Raw genomic sequence first — 15,213 nt, 5'->3', positions numbered from 1 at the left:
TTTTCTACCGTTACCTCCCTCCATTCCTATCGGATATTGAACTATTAGGGAAAAGTTTGGTATAAATCATAAAGTGAGAAAGAACTAATTAATAGTAAAACTCATGCAAAACTCCTAGCATGTATTGTGTAGGTTGCATGTGACCGTATAAATAAACATCACAATAATTGTCTTAGAATTTATGAAAATTTTAGTTTGTATTTAGAGGGTAAAAATTGTAAATTGAAGTTCTTCGACAAACGTTGTGCATAAGAGAGAAAAAGATGGAATTTCTCGATAAATGTATAATTGAAGTTTATGTGCAATTGAAGTTCAGTTATTTAACACACTTTAAATACTCCAATAAAGTAAAGATATACCACCATGTATTCTAACAAGTTGAGAAATTTCTTTAAAAATGAACATGATTATGACGATGAAACAATTACACGATTGTCGAGTTTGACATATCGTATTTGACACTTATAATCTATAGCAAGAGGTTTGCCCCAATCTATGCTAAATGGAAGGACAAGATTTGCGCTATACACTAGATGTTTTTTCCTACCTCTCCAAGTACTATTAATAAGCAAAACTAAATAATTGTGTAGCATTGAATAATTTCATGGGAAGGAAATGTAGAATACCTGATCCAAGGAACATTATTGAGGAAAGAGAGAGATCAAATGAAAACAAAAATCTAAAAAAACAAGGACTTTATTTACCAAATAAATAAAGACATCAAAGAAATTAAGTATGGCCAAGAAACAAATTACATTGGCATTAAACAAGGATTAAAAACAAAACCAGCCATCCTCAGCCAACTAACTACCTTTTATTAACACAATACCCCACATGGAAAAGGATAATAGTATTGCATGGTAGGGACAGAAGGAATAGAAAGAGAAAAGACACTGCACATAGAATTTCTAAGTAATATTTGAAACATATAATAATGAAAGTCAGAAAGAGAAAAGGCAGAAAATGCAGATCCATGGAGGTTCAAGAAATGGCCATACCATTTAGCTTTAGACGCATGACTCCCATAATACACAGAGAGAGGGGCTTGGCATTTGGCATTGGGCACGCACTCACTGACACACCAATCTTAAAAGCTGTTTCTTTAAGCACAATCTTGTTGCTCTTTCTCCCTTTGTGTTTGTGCTTCTGATCCCCTATCTCACCAGGTTTGGTCTACGTCTTTGAATCTACGAAACATGTGCACTTTTTTTAAGTCCCTTTTGGTTGCTGAATAAATAATCAAGAGGACCACACTGACCTGTCTGCCTCAAGCTTACCCCCATAATGCCCCTTGGTATGCCTCTAGCCGTGGCACCACATGTTGGAAGCCTACAAGACTAATCAGTGCAATCTTGACCGAATAATTGAAAGAGTGAAATGATGAGAAAACATAATTGACACGTCCCATAAAAACCTTCAGGAGTGTATGCGTATTGTGTATAACTTCAAATGTGAAACATACAATGATGCCAATAATGTTGAATGCACGTTATCCAATGAGGATTAAGTACTTTCACACTTTGGTTAGGTGAAGATTTTGTTGGTGGGATGATTCTTCAGGTTTTATATATTTTATGGAGGATCTCTCCCACGTATAGAAAAGAGGAGAAAAAGTGAAAAACTTAAATATCATGAGAAAAAATCCAAAGAAAGATTTGAGTTGGATTCCTGAGTGAGTGAAGGAAAATTGAAACTTAATTGTCTGATTTAACAAAAGACTACTATATAAACCTTTCAATAAAAAGTAACTGATAATGAAGACTAAAACTAAAAGTGGTCTACCTATGATGTTTTCTAAATGTTCTGTGTGTATAATGGATTTTCTGGTCCAAAGGTAATACAGGTGACTCTTTTATTAAAAGTGACCCCCAATGTTGAAAGATGCTGAGGGGCAGCAGTTCTTGCAGTACAAAACCCTAATACACCTTGTAAGTTGTAACAAAACCAGCCATATGTTTCTATGTTGCATAAATTTCTTGGGATCACTACCGCATCAAAATTTTACATCCTGTCTCTCCTGCATGATAAAGAAAAAGAAAAGTGAAGAACTTAATTTTATTGGAACGCTGAATGGCTGCAGAACCATTATGGGAAATGCTTACCTTAAGACCAAGCACATTGCATGAGACGCACCAACGGCAACTGATAAGACATTGCAGGGACCCAACCCATCATCTTCCGTTAGAAATTTGACCTCCACGGGAGATGTTTGTGTCTCTGGCAGCCCAGGAACACCCAATAGAGAATCCTTAGCATTTCCCCACATGTACAATTTACCCTCAGCTTTCACAATCCCAAAAACAACTTATCAATGTCTTTTAGAGACAGGTTTAAAGAAATGATCGGAATGATATCTAAAAGTAAGAGCGTAATTCAAAAGTAAGTATTTTACCTAACAAGTTAATAGTCGTTCTAAATTCTGAATTTAAGGAAATAATAAATAAATGATAAAAGACTGATTAAACTGTGAAAATGACTTGAGCTTCATGCCTCACTGGCAGAAGAAAATGACATTGAAATATAGGACGCCCAAATAATTCAATAATAAATTCTACACAAATAATAGAAGTAGATAACCATCGGCTACCTGTTATAGCGGCTGAAGAGGAACCACAACAGGCAATATAGATCACTCGCTGGTCAGCTAGAGCATCAATCACTCTGGGTACTTTTTCATTTTGTATTGAAGAATGACCCAATTGGCCATGTCCTCCGTAACCCCAGGAAAGCACTTTTCCATCATCTGGGTTAGAATAACAAGAAATCTTAATAAACACAAGATGTGAACAATGACCTCTAAAAGCAAAAAAAGCAAGTGAGATGAGGTTGCTTCCGCTGTCAGTATACCGGTTAATGCAAGTGAGTGGTATCCACCACAAACTATCTGAATGATGGGTGTATCTTCAAGACTAGGAACAGGTTTTGGTTCCCAACCACCAATCTTATTGCCTCTACCAAGCTCGAAGTTGGTGTTTGCTGCACAAGTTACCAACAACAAGATAGGCAATGTTAGCAACATTGTTCAGCGAAGATCCTCTTTTTTCTAGGAAGAACTGGGGTAGTAGCTATCTTTCCAAGCAGATTCAGTCGCTACACTCGGAGCTCAAAAAGCTTCTTTATATAGGCCAAACCTACATCTCCATGGCCCAAGTCCAGCAGAATGGAAGATACAACAAAATTTAAGAATTTTAAACCTAACTGTAGAACACTACAAAGTAAACTGAGCTAACTGGTTCAGTTTACCATGTTGTAAGATTCTGCAAGTAGATGTAAGTTCTAATATCCAAGTAGATGTGAAAGGAACCCAAATTCAATGTTTTAAAAGCTACTGAGGTTTACACCGTCTCCAAGGCTCTAAGTTTTAGCCTCGAGACTTATGCCTTTGTTGAACCATAAGAGGATTACACCTCTCACAAATGAGGCTTGCACCTTTGTGAAAACGCACTGAGGCTTAAAATCTCTATGCCTCGTCTAGTGATTAAAAAAAAATAGTGATTTGCCTAATTCTTCAAAAATAGTAAGGTTTGAGTTGTGACAATTTGAACTATGACTACTTTTATTGTTGTGAACTTAAGAATGCTGAAAGCAAACATATATAGTATAAATCAATCATGTTACCAATAATAGTAGTAATGAAATGAAGATGTCCATTTAGAAATTTCTTTAAGTGAAAATTGTGGGGGTGAAGTTTCTTTTTACACTTTTATATATATAACTATCTTATTTAACAATACTAGATCATACCAATTTAGGTTTTGTAAAATGTTTTTAATTCATTATTTGAGGCTTATGCCTCATACCGCCTAGAGGCTTTGCCTCGCCTCTTGAAGAGGAGAAGACTCAAGGCCACCTTTAACCTTTCAAAACATTGCCCAAATTTGTTGATCAGTCCGATAATTTTTAAACTCTCAATCATTCCACAGAACTAACGGGCACGCTTTATCCAAACTAGCCTCGCAATTTCTTTTGAAGTAAAAATCTAGCAGCCTAATAGATCGACAGTCATTCATTGATCACAAAGAGATGTTGCTATCCAAAGACAAAGACCTATCAATTTAATGCATTCACCAGTCAGTTGCACATCTTCCTATATCTTCAACGCTTTTTCTTGCATTTGGTTAATCTGTTAATGACCCATCCATCATTCTTTTATTGCAGCCTTTAAAACGTTGGTACAGCATAGTGGCTTATGAAGCAAGATTAAAAATCCTAAAACATAAGCAGCTTACTATAATCCGTTGAACTTTCTAAGACCCCAAATACATTGAAGCAGCACCAATAATTTGTTTCCTGATACTCCAATCATGGGGAAAATTCATGATCAAGCATCATACTTTTATTCAATTTGTAAACAAGTATGATAATCTCAATCCAGTTTCCATCCTTTCTAATATGTAAACGAGTATGATAATCTCAATTCAATTTTCATCTTATCAGGGAAACTTTATCTCATTGCCTCTTATGTTGCCGCACATTAAAATGAAATTCTTACCTCCCCAATTCCAAAGCTTCCCATCCACTCCTAGAGCCATTGTGAAGAAACCACCACAGGATACAGCAGCAACAGGTGCAGGCAATGCTTTCACTCTGCAAGGAATACTCAATCCTCCTCCTTCATTTGGGCCTCGACCTGGACCAAGGCCCAATCTACCATCTCCTTCATCTCGGCCCCAGGTATAGACTTCGCCTGTGCCGATGAACATAAAAGGGGAAAAACTTTTAATACGTAAAATCTGAAAATTCTTACCAACTTCTGGGAAAGAATAGATGGTGCAAGTATGAAAGTAAAGATCAAGCAACTACAAAATCAATATTAATCTTTTTATAAGAAAGTATAGTATGAAATCAACAGATACAAGTGTACAACAATATCATTAAGCTCAGAAAAACCATTGAGTCTATTTTAATTTGGGTCAATCACAAATTGGGCATCGGCCACTTCATAAAATACCACAGACCAGGGAGGGATTCTCATAACTTAGTTTTGCAAAACTCATAAGAACACCTGTTATGGCAGTATACAGTCGGGAAAGTAAGAAAGTTGGTGAGACTTATTCTGTGAGTCCAAGGGGATTCTGTTCTCAGTGTAAATATGGTTGCAAACATTTTTTGGGTATTTTGTATTTTGGTATTAGGAGAAAATAGGTAGCTCCCAGTCCCAGACTTAGCCTTATATCTCTCTTTAAGCATAAATAATAGAAAACATTCTACAATTTTGTTTCTTATAATAATAATAGTTCACTTGGGGCCTATCAGTTATCCCAATGAGTGAGAAAGTGAGGTGATATACCTGATTGCACCTTTAATTATTACTTATAGCATGACATATCTAGTTTTCACTTATGTTTACATGAAACCAATGGGTGGGCTGAAAGCTTACACTTCACTGCTGAATGCTTTCAAACGAGAGAAATATAATTCCATGTATTGAAATAAAATAAGAACCTTTTAGCTGTTGATAAACATAACGTCCCGTCCCATCCCATATATCATTTTTCTGTCTAAAATAGCATCGATATAAACAACCTGATTCTGTGATTGCTGCAGTATGGGCCCCGCTAGTTGCAATGTGCTTAATCCTGCCTCTCCATGAGCCTTCTACCAATCTAGGGACCAGTTCTCTGTGATAAACAGAATGTCCAAGCGCACCAAAACCACCATAACCCCTGGTAGCTTCATTTCTTAATGACCGAAGATCAAGTTGGACAGTTTAAGAAATCATGAAATGAAAGTAAAAGGAGCATAGTTTCTAAAAAGTCTATCAACTGATGGCATGAATTGTAGTTGATAACTAAAAATATACCATAAGGCATTTCCCAGGTAAAATGATGGAGTTTTCTTTTACAATTAGGACTAAGACATCGAAATAAGATTGCCTGCCTATTATTCAGCAAACTCTATAAATAATGATACTAACTATCATCTTACTCTATAAATCCTCCAAGAAATTAACACGATATGATCCTCAGTAACCGTATTCCCAACAAGTTTGAGAATTACGCGTGGTAAGAAAAAAAGGCTTCCATTAATACTAAATTGTATAATCAACATAAAAATGAAATAAAATTAAATATCAAGTGGAGATACTGACCAAGTGAAAACCTGCCCAAGAGAGTTGAGCGCAACGGAATGCAGACCCCCAAGAGCAATGCAACGAACACTCTCTAAGCGAGGATTCAAAGTGGGAACAAAGACAGGGTTCTCATGACCAAAACCAAGACGGCCGCCGTCGCCTTTACCCCAAATCCAGATTTTCCCATTAACAAGCAAAGAAGAATGAAACAACCCACAAGAAATACCGACCTCAAACGAATCAGCATCCCCACAATCTTGATTCTCGCCGGAGAATGACGGAAGCTGACCTGGGGTTAGGGCGAGAGTATGAATATGGGGAACAATCAAATTGGCTATGGGAGAAGGATACAAACGAATTTCTTCAATGCCGCCACCGAGCTGACCGGAAGAACCTCTGCCCCACGAGAGCAGCTGGAGAATAGCGGTGGTTCCAGCATTGTTCGGATGCGTTTCTTCGGGAGAATCGTGGTTGTAAAGGAAGGGAACTTTTGACGAACCGGACGGCGATGGAGGAGACCCAAAAAGAGAAGAGAAATGTCGGCAACGAGGGAGATTGGTTGTCAAAAAGCGGGGTGATCGAAGAAAGTACATATCAGAGGAGCTTGGACTCGTCGTCGTCACTGAGAGGAGTATCAGGCCGGAAGGGCGCCAGAAAATATTCCCATTGTGATTTTATTAATTTTAGGGGCAAAAATGAAAATGCAAAAACTATACTAATATTATTGAAGTTGGAAAACTGCGAAAAACAAAAAAAAAAATAGTCTAACTTTAGAAGGATGGAAGATTTTTAGAATTGGATGTGAAAAAAAGGGCAGAGTTTCTCTTCCCTTTTTCTCAATCTCTCTTTATCATTACCTACGATATTTACTCGGTTTTTGATCAAGTTCTCTAATATTTGTCTTTTTTTTCTCTCCTGGTCAAACTTTTAAATCTTAGGGTGCGTTTGGGGGAAGGGTTGATTTAGGGAAGGGTTAGTGTTAAGATAAAACTAGTGTTAAGATAAAACTAGTGTTAAGTTAAACCTAGTTTTATCATAACCCTTGTTTGGGGGAAGGGTTTAAAAAGGTAGTTTTATGATAATATGTGTTTGGAGGAAGGGTTAGGTGGGAAGAGTTAATGGGGATTTTATGATAAAATGTGTTTGGGGGAAGGGTTAGGTGGGTAGTTTAATGGGGATTTTATGATAAAATGTGTTTGGGGAAGGGTTAGGTGGGTAGTTTTGTGGGAATTTTATGATAAAATGTGTTTGGGGGAAGGGTTAGGTGGGTAGGTTTGTGGGAATTTTATGATAAATTTTATTTGGGAAAATTGTTAAATGGGTTGGGTTAATTAATTTTTTATGTGGTATAATATTGTTAAATTCAATTGTAAATATCATAAAAAAATTATTGCATATTTTTTTACGAAATCCTCGAATCCGTATTATTCTCCTATTTTATTTGTTGTATGTGTAATGTTATTAAATTAATATATACAGTTGGCCAAATTAAAATAAATTTCTTAACATATTGTGATAAATTTATTACAATTAATTTCTTACAAAGATAAAAAAATTATTCAATATTTCTAATGGGCGATAGCGAAGTCATCCAATTTTAAACCTATATAAATAGCCGTTATAACGTTTTTCGAAAATTGTGACTAGTTTCTTTCATTTAAAATAAACAATAGGAATGAAGAAAAAAAGTTCTTGACAATACAAAATGCATAAACCATCGAATACATGATACAGAAAAGAACGTAACGAAATAATAAGAAAACAAACGGGTCACTACAAACAGAAACTATCTCTCTATGTCTCGTAGGAGGACTCTACAGAAGCCCTCCCTTTCATCCTCAGGCATGAGTACGAAACCCCGAAGGTCGTCCATACGAGACAAAAGATGCCTTTGCAATAACGCCCTATCCAAACTCGTAAGTTCTGGCATCTCACGCAATATGCGGAAAAATTCCGTGCGCACGTGGTTGTCATTTGCAAGGTTGCGTGCTGGCCACTCCGCAATCTGCCTGAGTTGCTCGTTTGTTTGGTCGAGCGCAAGATGTATCGCTTCAAGCTCGAAGTCTCGCTGACTTCCCCTCTTCCTCTTCGATCCACTTGATCCGGTCCTACCCTCTGAAGCGCGAGAAGGTCGGGATGCACGTACATCGTCCTGCGAGATGTCAACTCCCTGGCTGTACACGGGCGGGAAGTCCTCGTTTCCATCCCCCATATCAAATCTGTCATATCCGCCACCTGGCTCGTTAGACCCCACGTCCGCGAATGTCTCAGCGAACCGACCGGTCGCCCTATCGCGACCAAATACATATGTAAGCTCGTCGTAATACGGGAATGGTTTGTTTAGGAGTCCTTTCGCTGCAGGATGCGACTGCGGGCAGAAAAAAAAATATGACGTATGAGTACTAATTTAAAAATTGTTTACTAAATGTAAATTGTGAACGTTGTGTGACGTTTAAATTATATTCCATACCCTAACCCAATTATCGAATAATTCCTTCTCCGCAACGATGCATTTCTCTTCATCGTTCCACCCAAAGCCACTGCACGCTGGGCCCCGCATTTCGGCAATGGCCTGGAACGTTCGCTTAAGTGTCTTGATCCTACAATCAATTACAGTTGTTGCTCGTACCTGACATCCAGGTAGTTTCTCTGCCATCATGCGTACCAACTGCGCAAGGTATCCTGGGCGGAATGTACCATTATCTGATTTCCAGCCCCCCATTGACACTAGCTCCATTAAACATTCGACAAGAGTCCCCTCCTCCTCCCTCGTCCAAACATGTCTCGGTGCACGATTTGAGGTTGACATACTGAGAATCAGAAATTAGAAAAAATACATGCAGTACATAAGTAATTTCACCATTAAACTCCAAAGTAAAATAGGCATGATACAAATTATGGCACGCGTACAATACATATGCAACAGGCCATATTAGTTTTTACAGTACATGTTAGACACGATAGAATTGCGACGAAGTCATAAAAAACTTGTTATCTAAATTTGTCTTAGCTAAGCGTTACGGAACTGCCAATCGGTGAACATCGATGCGGCTAGGTTGTCGCGCCACTGAGACCACTCGTTTGTTGTCTCAATGTACTGAATGTCTTCTGAAGCGGTAGTCGTTGCGTACGTGGAGTCTCCCTCGTCCTCGTCCTCAACGTCGTCGCAATATGTCATTTCCCTGTTGATCAAATTGTGAAGCAACGCACATGCTAGAATGGTGCGACACTGGACTTGCAGGGGATAATACGACTTTCCACGAAGAATGGCCCAACGACCCTTTAGAACACCGAACGCGCGCTCAATAACATTCCTTGCGGAGGAGTGCTTCATGTTGAAGTACTCATTTGCATTTGTTGGCGCATTTGCAGCACCACGCCACTCTTGCAAATGGTACCGCTGGCCTCTGTACGGGGCGAGAAACCCCTCCGCGTTTGGATATCCAGCATCGCACAGATAATAATATCCTGTTATTAAATGGTTTGTTTATGAACTTTATATAGGTAAGTAGGAAGCGACGGTGTTTTATTATAAACATGATATACCCTTTGGCACTTGTAGTCCATTTTCTCGTGAAATCGCATCACGTAGGATCCGCGAGTCTGCTGCAGATCCTTCCCAACCGGCGAGGACATAAACGAAATCCCCTTTCGTGTCACAGACCCCAAGAACGTTTGTGGCAATTTCCCCTTTACGCGTTCTGAAAGTAGGCCGATCTCCTGCGGGGATGTTCACCTTTATGTACGTCTCGTCTAACGCGCCAAGGCAGTTCTGCAGGTTGAAAGGAACACAATGAATTAACTGCGATGTACCTAAAGGTCAATTATAGTGAACTTGTAGGATGCCCACCTCGAAACACTTCCAACGTTGATCATTGCAGTTACTTGTTACTGGAACAGGTCTCTTTATCAACTCCTCGTACAGTCGAAGAACAGCCAACAATACGATGTTGAAATGTCGAGATACTGTCTCACCGGAGCGTACAAATTCTCGTTGTATGACGCGGTTCTTCACGTCATGAGCGAGGACGTGCAAGAACATTGCTACCATTTCCTCAACATCGACAATTTCAGTTGAAGAAAGACCAGCGACATTTCTAAGTAAATGGCATAGAATTGCGAATGTTCGCCTATCCATCCGCGTGCTTTGCCGACACACAATATCTGACTCGTGTATCATGCGAAAGTAAGCAAGCTCCCTAATTCTATGGCGTGTATCGGGCGGTGTATGTGGGAGACGCTTATTGTTGTTCATTAATAGCTCCAACGTTAGTAAAATATGACGTTGGGCCAACGTGAATGCAGTTAGAACTCCAATAAGTGTTTGTTCATCCATTACAATGTATGTAAAGTTCCCTAAAAACATGTACTATTTAAAATTAGTACAATATCGATATATTGTAAAAAGATATGTAAACTTAGTAATATCCCTATTTAGTAAAACTATAAACATAGAACAAAAAAATTAGATTATTTGAACAATTGAAATCCAAACAATAAAGAAGGTTATTTCAACAATTTTTACAATCTATTTTAGTTGTAAAATAAGTATTTTAAAAATAGAAATGAGGTAAAAATAAAATAAAAAAATATGTGGTGAAAACATATTAATAACTTTGTGGTTAAAATACAATTTCATACAAATGTGTGAGAATAAAATAACTTTATAAAAAATTGAAGTTTCATTAGTTTGAAATTAAATATAAAAATTGGTATTAAAATGAGGCTTAAGAACATTAGAATCGAGAATGGGAAAAAAGTTTGAAAATCACCAACATTTTTTCTTTCTTTAACGTCACAATATGCTACATAACCTATTTTATTTTTTCTTTTTAGGAAAAAACGTATTTTCAATGTATATATTTTTTTAACCTAATTATTTCACAATATGCTACATAACCTAATTATTTAGAATGTATAGGAATTTTTTTATGACTTCTATATTGCTCATAATTACTAATCTCAACATTTGATCTTCAAATATAAATTAACAAAATACAAAATATTTTTTATCTTTATTTTCTCAACCTATGTCCATTTTATAGTTCTTACAAGTTTTGGCCACGAACTCTCAATTCTATATACAATAGTTTTTATTACACTTTTTAATTATTTGTTGGTAGAAAAATAAAAGTTATAATTTATGTTTAAAACGGTTTGGAATAAATTACGAAAAAAAATGTGATTAAACGTTGGAACGTGTGTACTAAATTTTGAAAGCTTCAAACACATTTGTACAAACTTTATTACTATATAGAAAAAAAAATTGTTAAAAAACAGAAAATTAAAAGGATACATTATGTAACAAATTAACCCGATTGTTCTATATACAAAATGTTTATTATAAAATTATACAAAACCGGAAATAAACGAAAAAAAAAAAAGAAAATACATTATCAAAGCCTACAAACGGCTATTACAAGAGTACCTCTTCAAATAATTTCGAACTCCTTCGTCGCAACGTCCTACATAAGAAAAGAATATGATTATTATTTGTAATTAAAACACAATAGAAAACGTATGAAAAAAAAATTAAATATACATACCTTTTTAGGACGAAAAATTTAACTCCAAATGAAGATTGAATCGGGAAACCGTAAAAACAAGATTGATTTTAATTTAGTAGCCTCAGAGTTTTGATTCCATTCCAAAAAAATGAATGGAATTCCATCATAGTTATAGGAAAATAAATAAAGGACAGAAATGTATAGAAAACATATAGCAAAAACCATAGACTAAAAAGACATGGAAGAGACAACGTACATGGTAACGGTAATGAATACAAAAGATAAGTTACAAGCACATAGAGGGTACAAAAGACACATGGTAACAGTAAAGAAGAAGAGAACTTACAGAATGTAACTTAAAACCACAGAGATGATACAAAGAGGAAGAAGAATGCAGTGAATGAAAAGAGGAAAGGTGCCAATATATAGGTGAAAGATGGGGCAAGTTGATAGGACTTGGAGGGAGGTCAACAAAAATATAAAAACCAACTGACATAAAGCATAGCATAGTCAAAGCCTATATACTGAAACCTATAACAGAAGCATACCCTACAAAAACATGGAAGAGACAACACTGGACAGAAAGGAAGAAGAGACAACACTGGACAGAAAGGAAGAAGAGACAACACTGGGCAGAAAGAATACAGAGAAGAGTAAAATAAATTTTGTAACAGAACAATTAAACAGAATAGAAGAGTGAAATTAATTTTGTAAGGAAATGTGAAGTCAAATCCATACACTAAAAAGACATGGAAGAGACAACAGTAAAGCAATAAGACATGACAAAATAATAGAAATAATACATATACAGAACAATAAAAGAATTGAAAATTAATGTAACAAATTTGAAAATGAAACAATTGTACACAGAGAGGTAATACTAAAACAATTGTAAAAAAAAAACAACAATTGTAAGAGTATTACAGAAATTTGAACTCATCATGGCCGGAATTGCATACATTCATTATAAAATAACACATTGCTAAAAAATTGAGAACACAGAATACATAGGTAAACAATAGAGAACACAGAATACATAGGTAAACAATAGAGAACACAGAATACATAGGTAAACAATAGAGAACACAGAATACATAGGTAAACAATAGAGCTAAACAATACAGAACAACACAGAAGACATAGGTAACAATACAGAACAACACAGAAGACATAGGTAACAATACAGAACAACACAGAAGACATAGGTAACAATACAGAACAACACAGAAGACATAGGTAACAATACAGAACAACACAGAAGACATAGGTAACAATACAGAACACATAAGACATTGGTAAACAATAGAGAACAATTCAGCAGAAATTATAACTCATCATCGGCTTTAAAAAAAAGTGGATTGAGAACTCCAAACCTCCCTACCAAGCTCCAATGGCTACGTGAAGAATCTGTCCTATTGCCAATCGAAGGACCCGAGAGCATAAACGAACCACGGCGGCAAGAAGGTTTCAAGGAGCCAAAAGCCACGATTCCAAAAAGGAAATCGTGTTCGGAGCCAACGAATTCGTCGGCTTCAACGAACACAGAAGCCCTTTCGGAGTGAGAGAGACGGATGAGAGAGATTCGGCGTAACGAAATCCGGTTTCATCGCGAAAACGCAAGGGCATAATGGTTTAATCGAGGGAGAAGACGAAACCATCGAATGGATTAAAGGATTTCGACGGAAAAAACCCTAATCGACCGGACAAAAGATTACGAACAGAAACCATACAAAACTTGAGGGAGAAGACGAAAGGAACGAGTGTATTAGAGGATGAAAGGAAGAAAACAAAAATCGACCGGACATTAGATGAACGAACAGAAACCCTAGAAAACATGAGGTAGAAGACGAAACGGTTCGTGGTTTCCATGCGGGAGATGACAGAAACAAAGAAAAAGGAAAATATATCGAGGAATTTGATGTTGAGAAGAAGATGAAATCGATTTCAACGAAAAATCGAAGACGGATTGCGCTGAAGGACGAAATGAAATCGGTTTGAGGATGAATCGAAGACGGATTGCGCTGAAGGAGGAAACCGGATTCACGAACACGCGTTATCGCCGTTCGAAGGAAAAATGAAATCGTGTTAAGGAAACCCTAAAACTAGGGTTTCCTTAACATTGGGCCCAAACGGGGGTTAGGGTTGGGCTAACCCAACCCCACAGCCCAAACCCTAACCCCAAACACCCCCTTAATCATTTAATTGTGTAAACCTAAATCTTTTTTTTTTAATTATTCCAAGTTGATTTAGGGTTACTTCAAACTTATTAGTAAGTTTTTTATTTTTTTCATCTCGTAACTTCTAAAGCTCAAAATGTTTAATCTCAAATGAACTATATACTTGTGCATATGTAATTTAGAGTGCTTCTATACATGTTTATAAAGTTTTTAGCTATTATTAGCTATTATTTTTGTGTATCTTGCAAACATGTTGCAAATATCTTACAACTTCTAAACTTATGATGTCTAATCTCAAAGCAATTATATACTTGTTTCATGTGATTTCGTGTTCTTCTACACATGTTTTTTGACATTCTCGCAAATTTCAAACTTTAAATTGCCAATGTCGAGTGAGTCATATACTTGTGTAGAGTAATTTAGGGTTCGACTATGCTTGTTTTATTTAGTTTTTAGCTACTGTCTTTGTATTTCGTAAACATCTTCTAAGTTCTAACCTCCAAACTTGTAATGTGTAATCCCCAATTAATTACATGATTTAGAGTGTTTCTTCACATGTTTTAGAAAAGTCTTACCTACATATTTCTCATCTCGCATGTATCTTGTAGCTTTCAAACTTCATATGTCCAATCCCAAAGAAATCATATACTTGTTTAAGGATGACACATGTTCGGGATTTTAGTGTATTACAAGAGTGTATGGGATGAGAGACGAATAAAATATAAATGAGGCATGTTAGAAGACTTTGTTGTTATTAAATAAATAACATATAAAGATTTAGAGATTTACTTGTTGAATTATAGGATCTGGTAGAAGTGATCCTACAAAGTCTAACATAAAAATAAAAGTGGAAAATGAAGGTTCTCCATTTGAGTTAAGCGATGACCGTAATTTAAAGTTTTATATTCTTAGTGAAATTTTATTGGAGGTCCCCTATACGTCTCATTTAAGCATAAAAGCAATCAAAGTAAGAAAGGGTTAAACATGTGTTACAATTCAATATTTGGAAGCAACCAAGTTCGTAACTTAAACCCTCATCCTCCAATTGTAATGGATACATGAACTTCAGGTTGGTTCGTGTGATAACACGAGAGAGACCACTCCGGCTATATGGGAATCATATGAGTCATATGATTCAAAAGATGATACTTTTACCTGGGAACCAATTGAGATAAACAATGAATCGTTTGACATGTCACAATAAGAAAAGCTAAAGAGCACTCAAAAAGCAGAAACAATAATACACAAATCAGCCGTAATCAAAGGCAAATAAATAAATCATCAAGCAAGTTATAACATAAAGGCAACAATTTCTCAAAGAATATCAACCCCAATCGATTAACACACAAGAATCAACGTTTCTAATAGAAGCAATCTATGTAAATAAATAAAAAACCATCATTAAAATTGCAATTTGCTATTGTAAGCAACCAATATTTATTTTATGCTAAGTATG

At 36.3% G+C, this 15,213-nt stretch overlaps 1 protein-coding gene across 2 annotated transcripts; it reads right to left on the bottom strand.

Moving 5' to 3' along the window:
* Nucleotides 1-1,640: 1,640 nt before the first annotated feature.
* On the bottom strand, nt 1,641-6,809 carry LOC103502464 (RCC1 domain-containing protein RUG3, mitochondrial). Of its 2 annotated transcripts, none has more exons than XM_051087988.1 (7): nt 6,092-6,809; nt 5,446-5,666; nt 4,493-4,687; nt 2,848-2,976; nt 2,588-2,743; nt 2,103-2,283; nt 1,641-2,017 (listed from the first exon to the last, which is right to left on the bottom strand). In XM_051087988.1, exons 1-7 carry the CDS (start codon nt 6,664-6,666, stop codon nt 2,002-2,004), a joined length of 1,473 nt encoding a protein of 490 aa, XP_050943945.1. In that variant the 5' UTR covers nt 6,667-6,809; the 3' UTR covers nt 1,641-2,001. The 2 variants fall into 2 exon arrangements, with proteins under 2 accessions (XP_050943945.1, XP_008464624.1); XM_008466402.3 differs by having other exon boundaries at nt 5,527-5,666; nt 6,092-6,803.
* Between the last annotated feature and the right edge of the window lie 8,404 nt (nt 6,810-15,213).

This window comes from Cucumis melo, chromosome 7, assembly GCF_025177605.1.
Source record: "Cucumis melo cultivar AY chromosome 7, USDA_Cmelo_AY_1.0, whole genome shotgun sequence".
Lineage (NCBI taxonomy): Eukaryota > Viridiplantae > Streptophyta > Magnoliopsida > Cucurbitales > Cucurbitaceae > Cucumis > Cucumis melo.
This window is presented reverse-complemented; position numbering and strand designations above follow the sequence as displayed.